The sequence below is a fragment of the Tachypleus tridentatus genome, chromosome 10 (assembly GCF_004210375.1).
Source record: "Tachypleus tridentatus isolate NWPU-2018 chromosome 10, ASM421037v1, whole genome shotgun sequence".
NCBI lineage: Eukaryota > Metazoa > Arthropoda > Merostomata > Xiphosura > Limulidae > Tachypleus > Tachypleus tridentatus.
Genome location: NC_134834.1, coordinates 2,320,217 through 2,345,220, shown reverse-complemented (window position 1 = coordinate 2,345,220; position 25,004 = coordinate 2,320,217). Strand labels below are relative to the sequence as shown.

The 25,004-nt window shown below is 31.3% G+C and overlaps 1 protein-coding gene across 2 annotated transcripts in view; it reads right to left on the bottom strand.

Annotated features, from left to right (window-relative positions):
- Window positions 1-6,943: 6,943 nt before the first annotated feature.
- The window catches only part of LOC143228628 (uncharacterized), a 142,564-nt gene continuing 124,503 nt past the window's right edge, over window positions 6,944-25,004 (bottom strand). For both annotated transcript variants that reach the window (XM_076459857.1, XM_076459856.1), the window contains exon 4: window positions 6,944-9,532. In XM_076459857.1, coding sequence (XP_076315972.1) covers window positions 9,345-9,532 — 188 coding nt within the window. In that variant the 3' untranslated portion in view covers window positions 6,944-9,344. The remainder of the gene's footprint in view (window positions 9,533-25,004) is intronic.

The window sequence follows — 25,004 nt, the reverse complement described above, 5'->3', positions numbered from 1 at the left end:
GCAACAACTTGTTTACATTGTTGACATGATATTATCTTTAAAATCTAGATAGCAACAACTTGTTTACATTGTTGACGTGATATTATCTTTAAAATCTAGATAACAACAACTTGTTTACATTGTTGACGTGATATTATCTTTAAAATCTAGATAACAACAACTTGTTTACATTGTTGACGTGATATTATCTTTAAAATATAGATAACAACAACTTGTTTACATTGTTGACGTGATATTATCTTTAAAATCTAGATAACAACAACTTGTTTACATTGTTGACGTGATATTATCTTTAAAATCTAGATAACAACAACTTGTTTACATTGTTGACGTGATATTATCTTTAAAATCAAGATAGGAACAACTTGTTGACATTGTTGACGTGATATTATCTTTAAAATCTAGATAGCAACAACTTGTTTACATTGTTGACGTGATATTATCTTTAAAATCTAGATAGCAACGACTTGTTTACATTGTTGACGTGATATTATCTTTAAAATCTAGATAGCAACAACTTGTTTACATTGTTGACGTGATATTATCTTTAAAATCTAGATAACAACAACTTGTTTACATTGTTGACGTGATATTATCTTTAAAATCTAGATAACAACAACTTGTTTACATTGTTGACGTGATATTATCTTTAAAATCTAGATAACAACAACTTGTTTACATTGTTGACGTGATATTATCTTTAAAATCTAGATAACAACAACTTGTTTACATTGTTGACGTGATATTATCTTTAAAATCTAGATAACAACCACTTGTTTACATTGTTGACGTGATATTATCTTTAAAATCTAGATAACAACCACTTGTTTACATTGTTGACGTGATATTATCTTTAAAATCTAGATAACAACAACTTGTTTACATTGTTGACGTGATATTATATTTAAAATCTAGATAACAACCACTTGTTTACATTGTTGACGTGATATTATCTTTAAAATCTAGATAACAACAACTTGTTTACATTGTTGACGTGATATTATCTTTAAAATCTAGATAACAACCACTTGTTTACATTGTTGACGTCTTTAAAAAACTAGATAACAACTTGTTTACATTGTTGACGTGATATTATCTTTAAAATCTAGATAGCAACAACTTGTTTACATTGTTGACGTGATATCTTTGAAATCTAGATAACAACAACTTGTTTACATTGTTGACGTGATATTATCTTTAAAATCCAGATAACAACAACTTGTTTACATTGTTGACGTGATATTATCTTTAAAATCTAGATAACAACAACTTGTTTACATTGTTGACGTGATATTATCTTTAAAATCTAGATAACAACCACTTGTTTACATTGTTGACGTGATATTATCTTTAAAATCCAGATAACAACAACTTGTTCACATTGTTGACGTGATATTATCTTAAAATCTAGATAACAACTTGTTTACATTGTTGACGTGATATTATCTTATTCAATTTCACTTCATTTCTCTTCCATATTGTCTTTATTTTCTTTCAAAAAATATATACAATTCTCGAGGCAGTATCTGAAACACCAAGAAACTGTGTTCCAGATGTTGGAAATGGAGCTTGATGTGTCTTAACAGCTGGTCTTTAAGAAGGAAATAACACCTTAGTGTGTCTTAACAACCGGTTTTTATGTTAGAAATACAACTTGATGTGTCTTAACAGCTGGTCTTTAAGTAGGAAATAACACCTTAGTATGTCTTAACAACTGGTTTTTAAGTTGAAAATACAACTTGATGTGTGTTAACAACTGGTTTTTATGTTGGAAATACAACTTGATGTGTGTTAACAGCTGGTCTTTAAGTAGCAAATAACACCTTAGTGTGTCTTAACAACTGGTTTTTATGTTGGAAATACAACTTGATGCGTCTTAACAGCTGGTCTTAAAGTAGGACATAACACCTTAGTGTGTTTTAACAACTGGTTTTTATGTTGGAAATACAACTTGACGTGTGTTAACAGCTTGTTTTAAAGTAGGACATAACACCTTAGTGTGTTTTAACAACTGGTTTTATATTGGAAATACGAAGGACGAAGATCGCGTTTGATAAACGAAAGCAGTAAAAAAGTGTGTCCCCATATGTTGCTATGTTCTTCTCAAACTATATATATTTTATTATTATGAAATCAATGTAATATTCAGTCAGTTTAAATCATTCTGTGTTGAAAATTGTTCAGTTTTCATGACAATTTGTTTTTATTTTTCCGCACTTTGGTTCTTGTTGTATTTGTTTTGTGCGAGAAATTAATCCAGTTTTGTTTGATTTAAATTTTAGTGGGTTCTTTTGCTATTTCTTGCTTTATTAGAATCTGGTTCTGTTGTGTTATATTGTTGGACAAGGTAGAAAATACAACCCATGATATAAAGCAGGATATCTTGTTGTGGTTGCAGTAGAAGACACGGCTTGAAACCAACATAAGACAACTAGTAAAGTAATCGAATTAAAGTCCAGTAACTCGGCACCTTCTCTTCTTGGTTTGTATAACAGTTTATAAACCTCTCCATTCTGTACACGCTGGATAGGCGTGTGTGTGTGCTTTAAGCCTAACTTTTCTCTCACTATGTATGTCCTTGATGGTTACTACTGTAATTTATGAATACGTCTCGTCCGTGTACCAAGTTGTATTTCCAACATAAAGTCCGGTTGGAACAATGCTTCTTTGTGTAATCTCGTGCTGTTTGTATTTTCTCTGTAAGATAAGGTAAATAATATGGGAACTGTTACTGAGTTATGTAAATCAATATAACCTGTTTTTAAGGGTATATTTTGATTAAAATCGTTTACTTGTAAACTGATATAAAGATAAGTTGTTGTTAAGAGTATATTTTGAGTAAGATTGTTTACTTGTCAACAGTTATAATGTTAAGTTGTTGTTTTAATATTTGGATTTAGATAACTTGTACTTATTAACAATTGTTTACTTGTCAGCTGTTATAATGTTAAGTTGTTGTTGTAATATTTACATTACTTGTATTTATTAATAATTGTTTACTTGTCAACAGTTATAATGTTAAGCTGTTGTTGTAATATTTAGATTAGTTGAAACTTATTAATAATTGTTTACTTGTCAACAGTTATAATGTTAAGTTGTTGTTGTAATATTTAGATTACTTGTACTTATTAATAATTGATTACTTGTCAACAGTTATAATGTTAAGTTGTTGTTGTAATATTTAGATTACTTGTACTTATTAACAATTGTTTACTTGTCAACAGTTATAATGTTAAGTTGTTGTTGTAATATTTAGATTACTTGTACTTATTATTAATAATTGTTTACTTGTCAACAGTTATAATGTTAAGTTGTTGTTGTAATATTTAGATTACTTGTACTTATTATTAATAATTGTTTACTTGTCAACAGTTATAATGTTAAGTTGTTGTTGTAATATTTAGATTACTTGTACTTATTAACAATTGTTTACTTGACAACAGTTATAATGTTAAGTTGTTGTTGTAATATTTAGATTACTTGTACTTATTAATAATTGTTTACTTGTCAACAGTTATAATGTTAAGTTGTTGTTGTAATATTTAGATAACTTGTACTTATTAACAATTGTTTACTTGACAACAGTTATAATGTTAAGCTGTTGTTGTAATATTTAGATTAGTTGAAACTTATTAATAATTGTTTACTTGTCAACAGTTATAATGTTAAGTTGTTGTTGTAATATTTAGATTACTTGTACTTATTAATAATTGTTTACTTGTCAACAGTTATAATGTTAAGTTGTTGTTGTAATATTTAGATTACTTGTACTTATTAATAATTGTTTACTTGTCAACAGTTATAATGTTAAGTTGTTGTTGTAATATTTAGATTACTTGTACTTATTAACAATTGTTTACTTGTCAACAGTTATAATGTTAAGTTGTTGTTGTAATATTTAGATTACTTGTACTTATTATTAATAATTGTTTACTTGTCAACAGTTATAATGTTAAGTTGTTGTTGTAATATTTAGATTACTTGTACTTATTAATAATTGTTTACTTGTCAACAGTTATAATGTTAAGTTGTTGTTGTAATATTTAGATTACTTGTACTTATTAACAATTGTTTACTTGACAACAGTTATAATGTTAAGCTGTTGTTGTAATATTTAGATTAGTTGAAACTTATTAATAATTGTTTACTTGTCAACAGTTATAATGTTAAGTTGTTGTTGTAATATTTAGATTACTTGTACTTATTAATAATTGTTTACTTGTCAACAGTTATAATGTTAAGTTGTTGTTGTAATATTTAGATTACTTGTACTTATTAATAATTGTTTACTTGTCAACAGTTATAATGTTAAGTTGTTGTTGTAATATTTAGATTACTTGTACTTATTAACAATTGTTTACTTGTCAACAGTTATAATGTTAAGTTGTTGTTGTAATATTTAGATTACTTGTACTTATTATTAATAATTGTTTACTTGTCAACAGTTATAATGTTAAGTTGTTGTTGTAATATTTAGATTACTTGTACTTATTAATAATTGTTTACTTGTCAACAGTTATAATGTTAAGTTGTTGTTGTAATATTTAGATTACTTGTACTTATTAACAATTGTTTACTTGTCAACAGTTATAATGTTAAGTTGTTGTTGTAATATTTAGATTACTTGTACTTATTAATAATTGTTTACTTGTCAACAGTTATAATGTTAAGTTGTTGTTGTAATATTTAGATTACTTGTACTTATTAACAATTGTTTACTTGTCAACAGTTATAATGTTAAGTTGTTGTTGTAATATTTAGATTACTTGTACTTATTAACAATTGTTTACTTGTCAACAGTTATAATGTTAAGTTGTTGTTGTAATATTTAGATTACTTGTACTTATTAACAATTGTTTACTTGTCAACAGTTATAATGTTAAGTTGTTGTTGTAATATTTAGATTACTTGTACTTATTAACAATTGTTTACTTGTCAACAGTTATAATGTTAAGTTGTTGTTGTAATATTTAGATTACTTGTACTTATTAATAATTGTTTACTTGTCAACAGTTATAATGTTAAGTTGTTGTTGTAATATTTAGATTACTTGTACTTATTAACAATTGTTTACTTGTCAACAGTTATAATGTTAAGTTGTTGTTGTAATATTTAGATTATTTGTACTTATTAATAATTGTTTACTTGTCAACAGTTATAATGTTAAGTTGTTGTTGTAATATTTAGATTACTTGTACTTATTAACAATTGTTTACTTGTCAACAGTTATAATGTTAAGTTGTTGTTGTAATATTTAGATTACTTGTACTTATTAATAATTGTTTACTTGTCAACAGTTATAATGTTAAGTTGTTGTTGTAATATTTAGATTACTTGTACTTATTAACAATTGTTTACTTGTCAACAGTTATAATGTTAAGTTGTTGTTGTAATATTTAGATTACTTGTACTTATTAATAATTGTTTACTTGTCAACAGTTATAATGTTAAGTTGTTGTTGTAATATTTAGATTACTTGTATTTATTAACAATTGTTTACTTGTCAACAGTTATAATGTTAAGTTGTTGTTGTAATATTTAGATTACTTGTACTTATTAATAATTGTTTACTTGTCAACAGTTATAATGTTAAGTTGTTGTTGTAATATTTAGATTACTTGTACTTATTAATAATTGTTTACTTGTCAACAGTTATAATGTTAAGTTGTTGTTGTAATATTTAGATTACTTGTACTTATTTATAATTGTTTACTTGTCAACAGTTATAATGTTAAGTTGTTGTTGTAATATTTAGATTACTTGTACTAATTAATAATTGTTTACTTGTCAACAGTTATAATGTTAAGTTGTTGTTGTAACATTTAGATTACTTGTACTTATTAATAATTGTTTACTTGTCAACAGTTATAATGTTAAGTCGTTGTTGTAATATTTAGATTACTTGTACTTATTTATAATTGTTTACTTGTCAACAGTTATAATGTTAAGTTGTTGTTGTAATATTTAGATAACTTGTACTTATTAATAATTGTTTACTTCTCAACAGTTATAATGTTAAGTCGTTGTTGTAATATTTAGATTACTTGTACTTATTTATAATTATTTACTTGTCAACAGTTATAATGTTAAGTTGTTGTTGTAATATTTAGATTACTTGTATTTATTAATAATTGTTTACTTGTCAACAGTTATAATGTTAAGTTGTTGTTGTAATATTTAGATTACTTGTATTTATTAATAATTGTTTACTTGTCAACAGTTATAATGTTAAGTTGTTGTTGTAATATTTAGATAACTTGTACTTATTAACAATTGTTTACTTGTCAACAGTTATAATGTTAAGTTGTTGTTGTAATATTTAGATAACTTGTACTTATTAACAATTGTTTACTTGTCAACAGTTATAATGTTAAGTTGTTGTTGTAATATTTAGATTACTTGTATTTATTAATAATTGTTTACTTGTCAACAGTTATAATGTTAAGTTGTTGTTGTAATATTTAGATTACTTGTATTTATTAATAATTGTTTACTTGTCAACAGTTATAATGTTAAGTTGTTGTTGTAATATTTAGATTACTTGTATTTATTAATAATTGTTTACTTGTCAACATTTATAATGTTAAGTTGTTGTTGTAATATGCTACTTCCTGGAAACTTTCGATTTAACTTTAATTGTTTAGAATCTCCTCAAGAATAACTTACATTTCCAGAGACAGAATTTTCAGGTATGATCTATTAATTTAAACCAGTAAGGATTATATTCAGGTATGATCTATTAATTAAATCTAGATAGGATTATATTCAGGTATGATCTATTAATTAAATCCAGAAAGGATTATTTTCAGGTATGATCTATTAATTAAATCCAGATAGGATTATTTTTAAGTATGATCTATTAATTAAATCCGAAAAGGATTATTACCATTTTGATAGAATGAAAATGTAAACATTCAGTTTGTCAATTCTAATGTTTCATTGCTTCACATACAAATATTTTTATTGTTCAAGTATAAAAAGATATATCTCAAGCGTTTGACATTACAAAATGCAGTTTATTATATCACACTGAAGATACTAGTATTTATAGTAACGAAATCTTACACAACCACCAGATATCACCATGTTGACATTCGTACGTTAAAGGCACTGTGTTAGAAAAATATAAAACATGTCATATCTATTTACATAGTTCATAACGTTTGAAAATATATTTTAAAGTTTATACAATACACGAGATATCCATTTTATAACTATAACGTGTGAACAGGGTTGTTTGTTACGAATGTTCGTGCAAAGCTAAACAAGGGCTATACAAGCAAAATTTGTGCTTATAGACTAGAGGAAAAGCAGTTAGTCAACAGCACCCCCTGCTAACACTTGGGCTACTCTAATGGAACAGTAGAATTTAACCGTCATTATGTTACGACACACCCAAGATCCCAGAGATTCCGCAGTAGTGGGTCGCAGACCGTGGATCCTCGGAATCACAGTCCAGCACGGTGACCACTAGGCCATGCCTGGGTCACTGAAAAGGATACGTTAGGCTTAAACATCAAGTGAAGCAAACCCAGTAAGTTCATAGATCTAACTCTAGTAATTAGGCACAACTTCATTAAATTATTCCAAACACATGGAATATTAGTCTTGACTGTATCATTTCATCGTTAATTTCTGTTGTTGTAAACATATTTTTTATTATGAAAAAGTAAAATATGTCTAAATAAATTAATAATGGCATTTTAAGGCTTAGTTCAGAATACCTCATTTATAACTAATTTGACGTGGGGAGTTACGTGTATGTAAACATCAGTGTTTTTAAGGCTTAGATCCTGTACCTATCTTTAAATATTAACATAGTCTACTGGATATATTTGGTTAATAGTAATGTTGGCGTTCTCAAAAATAGGGTAATAATGTAGACAAAATTTAACAAATAGGTTATATTTGGATTAAATTTAAAATTGTTCTTACCATGGTGGATGATCCACAGAAAGGGCTTCTTTGAAAGTATTCAAAAATCTAAAATTTTCTACGTCACACACGACGAAGTGCTTTAACAGTGAAATGAATGTTTTAATTATAATTTTGAGTTCAATATGATTTGAAATGTCATTAAGTGTAACTTTTTTAACCTAAGTATAACTCAATGACACGTGTAGGCCTGAAAACCGTATAAAGGGTTAATTACTATCCTGAGTTTTGCAAAACTTGCAAAGATATAAGAAATGTTTTGTTTTTATTGCTGTCTTTTGCACTCGATAAAAAATGTTAACTTAAGCGTTTCAACACCAGGGTCGTTGGTTATATGTAACATAAATTGAAGTAACATGTCTGAAATCATAGTTTATCCTTAGATTTCTCTTTGCAACATCAAAAAGTGTTAATTGCCACAACAAATAATTCCTATTTGCTTTAGTTTCATACAGATTTTATATGAATATTATTGTTTTCAACAGAAACTTAAATCACAAGATACTTGTATAAGCCTGAATGCTTCACTCAGCTGTGAGATAGAGAACCAGGTGTATCTGTAATATAGCAGTGTAACTTTAACAAGTTACAAGTTAACTTTAAGATGTTGTAAGCTATAAGATACAGAACCAGGTATATCCGTTATATAGTAATGTAACCTTAAGATGTTGAAAGCTATAAGATACAAAACCAGGTGTGTCATTGATATAGTAATGTAAATTTAATATATTGTAAGCTATAAGATACAGAAGCAGGTGTATCTGTGATATAGTAATGTAATTTGAAAATGTTCTAAGCCAACTAATGAGACCAATTCAATCGACAGTAACATTAATAAGAAGAAAAGATATACATATAAAAATTTATAAAACTGTAAAGTAAACAAACCATTTACAAGCGTAGTTCTCACATAAAAATATATATACAAACAATCGAAAATAATAAAAAGAAAAGTACAGACTACAACAGGACTTAAAAATAGTATTGAAAATCACAGGTCACAGGTCAAGTAACCAGATACAACCCAAAAAATTAAGTATAATGAATGACATTAAGTATGTTAAAATAATGGCACTTTACTTTCACGGCACTGTTGTGTGTGATATCTTAATGTCAACCAAGATGGCACGTTTAATACGAAATATATTTTTCCAAACTCATATAATAATAATAACAATAACTGCATGGCATCAATACATTTTTCCGTTTCAGAGGTAAAAAAAATAGAAATTGTTTCATCAAAATATCTCAGAGTTACTACTTCAAGGCAGCTGTGAATTCATAAAAAAATGTAATTCTTAATTTCATGATCGCTGGTGATTGGTTATAGTTTTGTGACGTCTTTCAAATAAGAATACCTCGTCTGGTTTCAATATAATGCGCTGTTATTCCATTGAATAGATAAGACATCATTTGGTTTTCGGTAGGTGTCGCTTCATGTGCAAGGCAAGGTGATCAGATCTGGCGAAGGAACGCTCACATACTTTACACTTAAAAGGCTTAGCTCCAGTGTGTTTACGATAGTGTCGTGTGAGTTCGTCAGAACGAGCGAATCGCCACTGGCACTCGGGCCAGTGACATCTGTAGGGCTTTTCTCCTGAAACAAAATACATCATCTCCTATATCAACAAATTATAACAAACGGAAGCTAATAAAAATGGGTAAAGATCGTAATAATAACAATAAGACAACTTACTTACAGCGTTAATGAATTTCCGCGTCAGGCTTTTATTTAGCTAGAAATATCTACATTGTGAGTTTTATCCGACAAAGATGGAGGTTGGTTACTGAGAAAATAAAATTTCTGATATGAAGTTAAATGACAAAAGGAATTTAAAAATATAAACAATTAAATATATTTCTTACACTAAAATTTAAGTTTCAAATTTCTGACGTCAGAGTGTGTTTCCTGATTTTACAAAAACCCTATTCTTATTTGATACTAAACCCTTGTTCATGGCGTCGAGCATGCGTTGTCAGACAGTTTAGCGCCGTGCTTTTGACCTGTCAGGTATTGGCTCTCTGCCGTTAATCAATTACTTTAGCACTCAAATTGTCTTTAGTCTAACTTGACGTGCCAAAAGCTCGGTCGTTAGCCGTCGACCCGAAGAGCCAAACCCCAGTTATAAGTTTATAACCCTATCACATAATAACTTTCCTGAAAATAACATTTTTTTTCTTGGTTTCTTTCACCAAGTCATTTACCGAAGGTTTGATTCTTTGACAAGAAGACATAAAACGCTTTCTTCGTGATCGGTGAATCTTGTTTGTGATCCCGGACAAAGAGGAAATGTCACCCCTCGAGGAAGGGGGGGGTACTTCAATGCATGGTTCTGTGTCTGTGTAGATTGACTGTTTCAGGAACTCTGGCTATTTTGTTTACAGTTGCGGGGGGGGGGGCGTTTCTCTCGAAAGACGGACTTGTGTGGTGTTTCTAAACGTGGTTCAATTGTCCTAGCTTAGAAGGAACGTGATATAAAGAAACTGAACAAAGTAGAGCCGTAAAACAACACCCAATAGAATTTTACAACGAGGGCGTTCAGGATAACAAACATAAGAAACTAGCTCGACTTCAGCCAAATCATTTATTGGCGTGCTCTAGACAACATATTCACAACTCCATTGTGTCGGCTCTTAACATCCATCAAAACATTATAAATTAGAACTGGATTACTGACCAGTGAGCATGGCGTAGATTTTTCTTTCCACTGTTGATACAACACCTGGCTGCGTACATAAGCAACAGTTTTTTTTTTCGAAACAACCTTCATTTCCTTAACTTATTTACTATTCTCACAGTGTTTTCCTGTTAACGAACGTTTGTTCAACATCATTCTTCTGTAGGAAATAACTATGTTCATTGTTCCGGATCTTTCTTAGTAGTTTCCGTAATGTTGAACGTCATTATGAAAAATGGTTCTTCACTAAGTTACATCTCAACGTTACGTTCATCGGTTCAGTTAAAATCTCTATATTCCGTCATTATGAACAATGGTTCTTCACTAAGTTACATCTCAACGTTATGTTCATCGGTTTAGTTAAAATCTCTATATTCCGTCATTATGAACAATGGTTCTTCACTAAGTTACATCTCAACGTTATGTTCATCGGTTTAGTTAAAATCTGTATATTCCATCATTATGAACAATGGTTCTTCACTAAGTTACATCTCAACGTTACGTTCATCGGTTTAGTTAAAATCTGTATATTCCCTCATTATGAACAATGGTTCTTCACTAAGTTACATCTCAACGTTTTGTTCTTCGGTTTAGTTTTAATAATAAATAAAACAAAATAAATTTTAATATGATTTTCATTTACAACAGGTTTTTGTTTTAAAAATATCGTTTATTAACCTTCACAATTTGTTTGGGAAAATTTGTATCATAATATTTTAGTTCTATTTTGTTTTTTACTTACCCCAAAACTAGTGACTGAGGATTTCATGACACGTTCAAAAAATTCTATTTTTATTATGGACGCCTATAATTTACGCTATCGATCATTTACTGTGTCGGACCTTCGATAACACTACATTACTAATTAGATGACGCTGATCGTCCATAGAGGGCCGGCATGGCGAGGTGGTTAAGGCACTAGACTCGTAATCCGAGGTTCGCGAGTTCGAATCCCCGTCACACCAAACATGCTTGGGGCATTATTATGTGATGGTCAATACCACTATTCATTTGTAAAAGAGTAGCCCAAGAGCTGGCAGTGGGTAGTGATGACTAGCTGCCTTCCTTCTAGTCTTACACTGCTAAATTAGGGACGGCTAGCACAGATAGCCCTCGTGTAGCTTTGCGCAAATTCCAAACCAAGCCAATATCCTATATCATCGTCCACTGTAAGACCTCACCTCATTTAGCTAATGCGTCAGTTGAATTTAAACTGACCCACGTTTCCTATGTATTGACACGTTAGATCCCAACTTTGCAAATAACAAGATATATGTAAGGAGCCATAGATGACAACTATACACATTTTAGATAAGAACAAATATTAGAAACGAGATGATAAACAGCGGCAGTTTTACAGGAATATCTGTCTTGACTGACTCGGAAAACCTAACCTGTATAAAAGCCAGTGTGTGTCACGTCACGAGATGCTTGATTTTTTGAAATTGGAGACTCATCAAAGCTATAATGCCTTTGTCCAAATTGAATAGTTCGAATACTGTTTGTTCATTACGATTTTAGTCATAGATGTTCAAGAAGACTGTGAAAGGAAGAAGGGGATGCCGTGAAACCTTATAAGTGTAGTGAGTGTTGATACAAAAAGCCTATAGACGTAATGTGAGATCACATAGAACCATGTATATATAAGTTATCATTAAAGTATACTGATTGAATTTTAAACTTAATTCGTTTCTGAATTAAGTTAAATTCTGTTATATCACCAACGTTTTTAACCAACGGAGACTCTAAACTAAAGAATCAACAAATGTTTTCCAGTTTTGTTGTCTACACATTTAACTTTAAACTTTCAGTACATAAACTAACAACAATATTAGGTTATACTTTTGTTGCTAAGCGACATAACATGAAAGCTACTGTTGAAATGTAGTGTTACCAAAACGTGCTGGTTTGTATACGTTACAGAAGTTGTTAATCTAAGTGACTTTTACCAATAATTATTCTATGATTTCACAAAATATATTTATTTAACTTAGTTATGACCAGTGAGGTTTGGGTAAACTATGTAATAGGGATGGTCAGTCATTTTTGACGGCTATTCGCTGCTACTTATTATTACAAGTAGTTCTGTTAACAACCTACGTTCTTTTTAATCTGTTTCTCTAAAATGAAACTTGCTTGTTCGATCTAATGCCCATTACTGTTACTGGTATAAGTGCAGGTCAAGGTAAACACGTATTCCACCCCAGATTAGAAACGTTTCATTGTTTTGTGGCACGTGCGGCTCAAGCACCAAGAGTAAGGAAACTTTCGTGAACAGATTCGACGTTATTGTGATCAACCTTTGATCTTTAAATAATCCTCAGACACAACGTTACTTACATCTATAGTACAAAGAACTTAGCAGGTGTTTCACTAGGTGCTCATTAGTGTCCTGTTTATTATGTTCGGTTTTACACATATTAAACAAACGGAATTAACCACTGACCTAGTTATATCCAATTATCTTACACCATCATAAAATGTGGACAATAATACATTTTCTCAACAAATGAGAAGAACTTACTGCAGCAATTTAGTGAGAACGCTGACTAACATATTATACACAACTTATAAAGAACTTACTGTACCTATTTGGTGAGAACGCTGACCAACATACTATACACAAGTTATAAAGAAGAACTTACTACAGCTATTTAGTGTGAACGCTAACCAAGATATTATAGACAAGTTATAAAGAAGAAATTAGTGCCGCTATTTAGTGAGAACGCTGACCAACATATTATACACAAGTTATAAAGAACATCTTACTGCCGCTATTTAGTGAGAACGCTGACTAACATCCTATAATGATGTTATAAAGAAGAACTTACTGTAGCTATTTAGTGAGAACGCAGACCAACACATTATACGAAAGGTATAAAGAACTTACTGTAGCTATTTAGTGAGAACACTGACCAACATACTATACACAAGTTATGACGAAGGCCTTACTGTAGCTATTTAGTGAGAACGCTGACCAACATATTATTCACAAGTTATAAAGAAGAACTCACTGCAGCTATTTAGTGAGAACGTTGACCAACATATTATACACAAGCTATGAAGAAGGACTTACTGCCGCTATTTAATGATAATGCTGACCAACAAATTATACACAAGTTATAAAGAAGAACTTACTGTAGTTCTTTAGTGAGAACTCTGACCAACATATTATACACAAGTTATAAAGAAGAACTCACTGTAGCTATTTAGTGAGAACGCTGACCAACATATTATTCACAACTTATAAAGAAGAACTAACTGCAGCTATTTAGTGTGAACGCTGACCAACATATTATACATAATTATAAAGAAAAACTCACTGTAGCTCTTTAGTCAGAACGCTGACCAACATATTATTCACAAGTTATAAAGAAGAACTTACCAACATATTATTCACAAGTTATAAAGAAGAACTCACTGCCGCTATTTAGTGACAACGATCACAAACATTCTTTACACAAGTTATAAGGAAGAACTTACTGTAGCTATTTAGTGAGAACGCTGACCAACATACTATACCCAAGTTATGAAGAAGAACTTACTGTAGTTATTTAGTGAGAACGATGACCAACATATTATACACAACTTATAAAGAAAAACCAACTGCAGCTATTTGGTGAGAACGCTGACCAACATATATTTCACAAGATATAAAGAAGAACTGACTGTAGCTATTTAGTGAGAACGCTAACCAACATGTTATACACAGGATATAAAGAAAATCTTACAACCGCTATTTTGTGAGAACGCTAAACAACATACTACACACAAGTTATAAAGAAGAACTTACTACCGCTATTTAGTGTGAACGCTGACCAAGATATTATAGACAAGTTATAAAGAAGAAATTACTGCTGCTATTTAGTTAGAACGCTGACCAACATATTATACACAAGTTATAAAGAACATCTTACTGCCGCTATTTAGTGAGAACGCTGACCAACATACTATAATGATGTTATAAAGAAGAACTTACTGTAGCTATTTAGTGAGAACGCTGACCAACATATTATACACAAGATATAAAGAACTTCCTGTAGCTCTTTAGTGAGAACGTTGACCAACACATTATACACAAATTATGAAGAAGACGTAACTGCAGTTATTTAGTGAGAACGATGACCAACATATTATACACAAGTTATGGAGATGAATTTACTGTAGCTCTTTAGTGAGAACGCTAACCAACATATTATACACAAGATATAAAGAAGAACATACTGTAGTTATTTAGTGAAAACGCTGACAAACATATTATACACAAGTTATGAAAAAGACCTAACTGTAGCTAATTAGTGATAACGCTGACCAACACGTTATACACAAGGTATAAAGAACTTTCTGTAGCTATTTAGTGAGAACGCAGACAAACATATTATACACAAGTTATAAAAAACATCTTACTTCCGCTATTTAGTGTGAACGCTGACCAAGATATTATACACAAGTTATAAAGAAGAAATTACTGCCACTATTTAGTGAGAACGCTCACCAACATATTATACACAAGTTATGAAAAAGACCTAACTGTAGCTAATTAGTGATAACGCAGACCAACACATTATACGAAGGGTATGAAGAAAATACTGTATGTATTTAGTGAGAACGGTGACCAACATATATTTCACAAGATGTAAAGAAGAACTTACTGTAGCTCTTTAGTTAGAACGCTCACCAACATATTATATACAAGATATAAAGAAGAACATACTGTAGTTATTTAGTGAGAACGCTGACAAATATATTATACACAAGTTATAAAGAAGAACTTACTGCCACTATTTAGTGAGAACGCTAACCAACATACTATACAGAAGTTATAAAGAAGAACTTACTGTGGCTATTTAGTGAGAACGCTGACCAACACATTATACACAGGGTATAAAAAGCTTCCTGTATCTATTTAGTGAGAACGCTGACCAACATACTATACACAAGTTATGGAGATGAATTTACTTTAGCTCTTTAGTGAGAACGCTGACCAACATACTATACACAAGTTATGAAGATGAACTTACTGTAGCTATTTAGTGAGAACGTTGACCAACATATTATACACATGTTATAAAGAACAACTTTCTGCCGCTATTTAGTGAGAACGTTGACCAACATTTTATTCACAAGTTATGAAGATGAACTTATTGTAGCTATTTAGTGAGAACGCTGACCAACATATTATACAGAAGATATATAGAAAAACTTACTGTAGCTATTTAGTGAGAACGCTGACCAACATGTTATACACAAGTTATGAAGCGGAATTTTCAGTTGCTATTTAGTGAGAACGCTGACCAACATACAACACAGAAGTTATAGAGAAAAACTTACTGTAGCTATTTAGTGAGAACGCTGACCAACATATTATTCACAAGTTATAAAGAAGAACTTACTGCCGCAATTTAGTGAGAACGCTGACCAATATATTATACACAAATTATAAAGAAGAACTTAGTGCAGCTATTTAGTGAGAACGCTGACCAACATACTTACTATACACAAGTTATAAAGAAAAACTTACTGCCGCTATTTAATGATAATGCTGACCAACAAATTATACACAAGTTATAAAGAAGAACTTACTGTAGTTCTTTAGTGAGAACTCTGACCAACATATTATACACAAGTTATAAAGAAGAACTCACTGTAGCTATTTAGTGAGAACGCTGACCAACATATTATTCACAACTTATAAAGAAGAACTAACTGCAGCTATTTAGTGTGAACGCTGACCAACATATTATACATAATTATAAAGAAAATCTTACAATCGCTATTTTGTGAGAACGCTGACCAACATACTACATACAAGTTATAAAGAAGAACTTACTACCGCTATTTAGTGTGAACGCTGTCCAAGATATTATAGACAAGTTGTAAAGAAGAAATTACTGTAGCTATTTAGTGAGAACGCTGACCAACATATTATACACAAGTTATAAAGAACATCTTACTGCCGCAATTTAGTGAGAACGCTGACCAACATACTATAATGATGTTATAAAGAAGAACTTATTGTAGCTATCTAGTGAAAACGCTGACTAACATATTATACACAAGCTATAATGAAGAACTTACTGTAGCTATCTAGTGAGAACGTTGACCAACACATTATACACAAGTTATGAAGAGGGACTTTCAGTTGCTATTTAGTGATAATTCTGACCAACATATTATACACAAGTTATGAAGAAGACCTAAGTGTAGCTAATTAGAGAGAACGTTGACCAATATACTATACACAAGTTATAAAGAAGAACTTACTGTAGTTATTTAGTGAGAACGCTGACCAACACATTATACGAAGGGTATGAAGAAAATACTGTATGTATTTAGTGAGAACGCTGACCAACATATTATACACAAGTTATCAAGAAGAACTTACTGTAGCTATTTAGTGTGAACGCTGACCAACATATTATACACAAGGTATAAAGAAAAACTTACTGCCGCTATTCTGTGAGAACGCTGACCAACATATTATACACAAGATATAAAGAAGAACTTACTGTAGCTCTTTAGTGAGAACGCTGACCAACATATTATTCACAAGATATAAAGAAGAACATACTGTAGTTAGTTAGCGAGAACGCTGACAAACATATTATACACAAGTTATAAAGAACATCTTACTCCGCTATTTAGTGAGAACGCTGACCAACATACTACACACAAGTTATAAAGAAGAACTTACTACCGCTATTTACTGTGAACGCTGACCAACATACTACACACAAGTTATAAAGAAGAACTGACTGTAGCTATTTAGTGAGAACGCTAAACAACATACTACACACAAGTTATAAAGAAGAAATTACTGCCGCTATTTAGTGAGAACGCTGACCAACATATTATACACAAGTTATAAAGAACATCTTACTGCCGCTATTTAGTGAGAACGCTGACTAACATACTATAATGATGTTATAAAGAAGAACTTACTGTAGCTATTTAGTGAGAACGCAGACCAACACATTATACGAAAGGTATAAAGAACTTACTGTAGCTATTTAGTGAGAACACTGACCAACATACTATACACAAGTTATGACGAAGGCTTTACAGCCGCTATTTAGTGACAACGATCACAAACATTCTTTACACAAGTTATAAAGAACATCTTACTGCCGCTATTTAGTGAGAACGCTGACCAACATACTACACACAAGTTATAAAGAAGAACTTACTGTAGCTATTTAGTGAGAACGCTGACCAACATATTATACACAAGATATAAAGAAGAACATACTGTAGTTATTTAGAGAGAACGCTGACAAACATATTATACACAAGTTATAAAGAACATCTTACTGCCGCTATTTAGTGAGAACGCTAACCAACATACTACACACAAGTTATAAAGAAGAACTTACTACCGCTATTTAGTGTGAACGCTGACCAAGATATTATACACAAGTTATAAAGAAGAACTTACTGCCGCTGTTTAGTGAGAACAATGACCAACATACTACACACAAGTTATAAAGAAGAACTTACTGTAGTTATTTAGTGAGAACGATGACCAACATATTATACACAACTTATAAAGAAAAACCAACTGCAGCTATTTGGTGAGAACGCTGACCAACATATGTTTCACAAGATATAAAGAAGAACTGACTGTAGCTATTTAGTGAGAACGCTAACCAACATGTTATACACAGGATATAAAGAAAATCTTACAACCGCTATTTTGTGAGAACGCTAAACAACATACTACACACAAGTTATAAAGAAGAACTTACTACCGCTATTTAGTGTGAACGCTGACCAAGATATTATAGACAAGTTATAAAGAAGAAATTACTGCTGCTATTTAGTTAGAACGCTGACCAACATATTATACACAAGTTATAAAGAACATCTTACTGCCGCTATTTAGTGAGAACGCTGACCAACATACTATAATGATGTTATAAAGAAGAACTTACTGTAGCTATTTAGTGAGAACGCTGACCAACATATTATACACAAGATATAAAGAACTTACTGTAGCTATTTAGTGAGAACGTTGACCAACATTATACACAAATTATGAAGAAGACTTACTGCAGTTATTTAGTGAGAACGATGACCAACATATTATACACAAGTTATAAAGAAGAATTTACTGTAGCTATTTAGTGAGAACGCTGACCAACATATTATACACAAGATATAAAGAAGAACATACTGTAGTTATTTAGTGAAAACGCTGACAAACATATTATACACAAGTTATGAAAAAGACCTAACTGTAGCTAATTAGTGATAACGCTGACCAACACGTTATACACAAGGTATAAAGAACTTTCTGTAGCTATTTAGTGAGAACGCAGACAAACATATTATACACAAGTTATAAAAAACATCTTACTTCCGCTATTTAGTGTGAACGCTGACCAAGATATTATACACAAGTTATAAAGAAGAAATTACTGCCACTATTTAGTGAGAACGCTCACCAACATATTATACACAAGTTATGAAAAAGACCTAACTGTAGCTAATTAGTGATAACGCAGACCAACACATTATACAGAAGTTATAAAGAAGAAAATACTGTATGCTATTTAGTGAGAACGGTGACCAACATATATTTCACAAGATGTAAAGAAGAACTTACTGTAGCTCTTTAGTTAGAACGCTCACCAAGATATTATATACAAGATATAAAGAAGAACATACTGTAGTTATTTAGTGAGAACGCTGACAAATATATTATACACAAGTTATAAAGAAGAACTTACTGCCGCAATTTAGTGAGAACGCTGACCAATATATTATACACAAATTATAAAGAAGAACTTAGTGCAGCTATTTAGTGAGAACGCTGACCAACATACTTACTATACACAAGTTATAAAGAAAAACTTACTGCCGCTATTTAATGATAATGCTGACCAACAAATTATACACAAGTTATAAAGAAGAACTTACTGTAGTTCTTTAGTGAGAACTCTGACCAACATATTATACACAAGTTATAAAGAAGAACTCACTGTAGCTATTTAGTGAGAACGCTGACCAACATATTATTCACAACTTATAAAGAAGAACTTACTGCAGCTATTTAGTGTGAACGCTGACCAACATATTATACATAATTATAAAGAAAATCTTACAATCGCTATTTTGTGAGAACGCTGACCAACATACTACATACAAGTTATAAAGAAGAACTTACTACCGCTATTTAGTGTGAACGCTGTCCAAGATATTATAGACAAGTTGTAAAGAAGAACTTACTGTAGTTATTTAGTGAGAACGCTGACCAACACATTATACACAAGGTATAAAGAACTTACTGTAGCTATTTAGTGAGAACGCAGACCAACACATTATACGAAGGGTATGAAGAAAATACTGTATGTATTTAGTGAGAACGCTGACCAACATATTATACACAAGTTATCAAGAAGAACTTACTGTAGCTATTTAGTGTGAACGCTGACCAACATATTATACACAAGGTATAAAGAAAAACTTACTGCCGCTATTCTGTGAGAACGCTGACCAACATATTATACACAAGATATAAAGAAGAACTTACTGTAGCTCTTTAGTGAGAACGCTGACCAACATATTATTCACAAGATATAAAGAAGAACTTACTGTAGTTATTTAGTGAGAACGCTGACAAACATATTATACACAAGTTATAAAGAACATCTTACTCCGCTATTTAGTGAGAACGCTGACCAACATATTATACACAAGTTATAAAGAAGAACTTACTGCCGCTATTTAGTGAGAACGCTGACCAACATATTATACACAAGTTATAAAGAAGAACTGACTGTAGCTATTTAGTGAGAACGCTAAACAACATACTACACACAAGTTATAAAGAAGAAATTACTGCCGCTATTTAGTGAGAACGCTGACCAACATATTATACACAAGTTATAAAGAACATCTTACTGCCGCTATTTAGTGAGAACGCTGACTAACATACTATAATGATGTTATAAAGAAGAACTTACTGTAGCTATTTAGTGAGAACGCAGACCAACGCATTATACGAAAGGTATAAAGAACTTACTGTAGCTATTTAGTGAGAACACTGACCAACATACTATACACAAGTTATGACGAAGGCTTTACAGCCGCTATTTAGTGACAACGATCACAAACATTCTTTACACAAGTTATAAAGAACATCTTACTGCCGCTATTTAGTGAGAACGCTGACCAACATACTACACACAAGTTATAAAGAAGAACTTACTGTAGCTATTTTGTGAGAACGCTGACCAACATATTATACACAAGATATAAAGAAGAACTGTAGTTATTTAGAGAGAACGCTGACTAACATACTATAATAATGTTATAAAGAAGAACTTACTACCGCTATTTAGTGTGAACGCTGACCAAGATATTATACACAAGTTATAAAGAAGAACTTACTGCCGCTGTTTAGTGAGAACAATGACCAACATACTACACACAAGTTATAAAGAAGAACTTACTGTAGCTATTTAGTGAGAACGATGACCAACATATTATACACAACTTATAAAGAAAAACCAACTGCAGCTATTTGGTGAGAACGCTGACCAACATATATTTCACAAGATATAAAGAAGAACTGACTGTAGCTATTTAGTGAGAACGCTGACCAACATGTTATACACAGGATATAAAGAAAATCTTACAACCGCTATTTTGTGAGAACGCTAAACAACATACTACACACAAGTTATAAAGAAGAACTTACTACCGCTATTTAGTGAACGCTGACCAACATATTATACACAAGTTATAAAGAAGAAATTACTGCTGCTATTTAGTGAGAACGCTGACCAACATATTATACACAAGTTATAAAGAACATCTTACTGCCGCTATTTAGTGAGAACGCTGACCAACATACTATAATGATGTTATAAAGAAGAACTTACTGTAGCTATTTAGTGAGAACGCTGACCAACATATTATACACAAGATATAAAGAACTTACTGTAGCTATTTAGTGAGAACGTTGACCAACACATTATACACAAATTATGAAGAAGACTTAACTGCAGCTATTTAGTGAGAACGATGACCAACATATTATACACAAGTTATAAAGAAGAATTTACTGTAGCTATTTAGTGAGAACGCTAACCAACATATTATACACAAGATATAAAGAAGAACTTACTGTAGCTATTTAGTGAAAACGCTGACAAACATATTATACACAAGTTATGAAAAAGACCTAACTGTAGCTATTTAGTGAGAACGCTGACCAACATATTATACACAAGGTATAAAGAACTTTCTGTAGCTATTTAGTGAGAACGCTGACAAACATATTATACACAAGTTATAAAAAACATCTTACTTCCGCTATTTAGTGAGAACGCTGACCAACATATTATACACAAGTTATAAAGAAGAAATTACTGCCACTATTTAGTGAGAACGCTCACCAACATATTATACACAAGTTATGAAAAAGACCTAACTGTAGCTAATTAGTGATAACGCAGACCAACACATTATACGAAGGGTATGAAGAAAATACTGTATGTATTTAGTGAGAACGGTGACCAACATATATTTCACAAGATGTAAAGAAGAACTTACTGTAGCTATTTAGTGAGAACGCTCACCAACATATTATATACAAGATATAAAGAAGAACATACTGTAGTTATTTAGTGAGAACGCTGACAAATATATTATACACAAGTTATAAAGAAGAACTTACTGCCGCAATTTAGTGAGAACGCTGACCAATATATTATACACAAATTATAAAGAAGAACTTAGTGCAGCTATTTAGTGAGAACGCTGACCAACATACTTACTATACACAAGTTATAAAGAAAAACTTACTGCCGCTATTTAGTGAGAACGCTGACCAACATATTATACACAAGTTATAAAGAAGAACTTACTGTAGTTATTTAGTGAGAACGCTGACCAACATATTATACACAAGTTATAAAGAAGAACTTACTGTAGCTATTTAGTGAGAACGCTGACCAACATATTATACACAAGTTATAAAGAAGAACTTACTGCAGCTATTTAGTGAGAACGCTGACCAACATATTATACACAATTATAAAGAAAATCTTACAATCGCTATTTTGTGAGAACGCTGACCAACATACTACATACAAGTTATAAAGAAGAACTTACTACCGCTATTTAGTGAGAACGCTGACCAAGATATTATAGACAAGTTATAAAGAAGAACTTACTGTAGTTATTTAGTGAGAACGCTGACCAACACATTATACACAAGGTATAAAGAACTTACTGTAGCTATTTAGTGAGAACGCTGACCAACATATTATACACAAGTTATGAAGAAAATACTGTAGCTATTTAGTGAGAACGCTGACCACCATACTATACACAAGTTATAAAGAAGAACTTACTGTAGCTATTTAGTGTGAACGCTGACCAACATATTATACACAATGTATAAAGAAAAACTTACTGCCGCTATTCTGTGAGAACGCTGACCAACATATTATACACAAGATATAAAGAAGAACTTACTGTAGCTCTTTAGTGAGAACGCTGACCAACATATTATACACAAGATATAAAGAAGAACATACTGTAGTTAGTTAGTGAGAACGCTGACAAACATATTATACACAAGTTATAAAGAACATCTTACTGCCGCTATTTAGTGAGAACGCTGACCAACATACTATACACAAGTTATAAAGAAGAACTTACTACCGCTATTTAGTGTGAACGCTGACCAACATATTATACACAAGTTATAAAGAAGAACTTACTGTAGCTCTTTAGTGAGAACGCTGACCAACATACTATACACAAGTTATAAAGAAGAAATTACTGCCGCTATTTAGTGAGAACGCTCACCAACATATTATACACAAGTTATAAAGAAGAACTTACTGTAGCTATTTAGTGAGAACGCTGACCAACATATTATACGAAAGTTATAAAGAACTTACTGTAGCTCTTTAGTGAGAACACTGACCAACATACTATACACAAGTTATGACGAAGGCCTTTCTGCCGCTATTTAGTCACAACGATCACAAACATTCTTTACACAAGTTATAAAGAAGAACTTACTGCCGCAGCTTAGTGAGAACGCTGACCAACATATTATACACAAGTTATAAAGAAGAACTTACTGTAGCTATTTAGTGAGAACGCTGACCAACATATTATACACAAGATATAAAGAAGAACTTACTGTAGCTATTTAGTGAGAACGCTGACCAACATATTATACACAAGATATAAAGAACAACTTACTGTAGCTATTTAGAGAGAACGCTGACCAACATATTATACACAAGTTATAAAGAACATCTTACTGCCGCTATTTAGTGAGAACGCTGACCAACATACTACACACAAGTTATAAAGAAGAACTTACTACCGCTATTTAGTGTGAACGCTGACCAAGATATTATACACAAGTTATAAAGAAGAACTTACTGCCGCTGTTTAGTGAGAACGCTGACCAACATACTACACACAAGTTATAAAGAAGAACTTACTACCGCTATTTAGTGTGAACGCTGACCAACATATTATACACAAGATATAAAGAAGAACTTACTGTAGCTATTTAGTGTGAACGCTGACCAACATATTATTCACAAGTTATAAAGAAGAACTTACTGCCGCATTTAGTGAGAACGCTGACCAACATACTATACACAAGTTATAAAGAAGAAATTACTGCCACTATTTAGTGAGAACGCTCACCAACATATTATACACAAATTATAAAGACGATCTTACTGTAGCTATTTAGTGAGAACGATGACCAACATATTATACACAAGCTATGAAGAAGGACTTACTGCCGCTATTAACTGTTAACGATTACAAAAATTCTTTACAAAAGTTATAAAGAAGAACTTACTGTAGCTATTTAGTGAGAACGCTGACCAACACATTATACACAAGGTATAAAGAACTTACTGTAGCTGTTTAGTGAGAACGCTGACCAACACATTATACACAAGGTATAAAGAACTTACTGTAGCTGTTTAGTGAGAACGCTGACCAACATACTATACACAAGTTATAAAGAAGAACTTACTGTAGCTATTTAGTGAGAACGCTGACCAACATATTATACACAACTTATAAAGAAAAACCAACTGCAGCTATTTGGTGAGAACGCTGACCAACATATATTTCACAAGATATAAAGAAGAACTGACTGTAGCTATTTAGTGAGAACGCTGACCAATATGTTATACACAGGATATAAAGAAAATTTTACAACCGCTATTTTTTGAGAACGCTAAACAACATACTACACACAAGTTATAAAGAAGAACTTACTACAGCTATTTAGTGTGAACGCTAACCAAGATATTATAGACAAGTTATAAAGAAGAAATTACTGCCGCTATTTAGTGAGAACGCTGACCAACATATTATACACAAGTTATAAAGAAC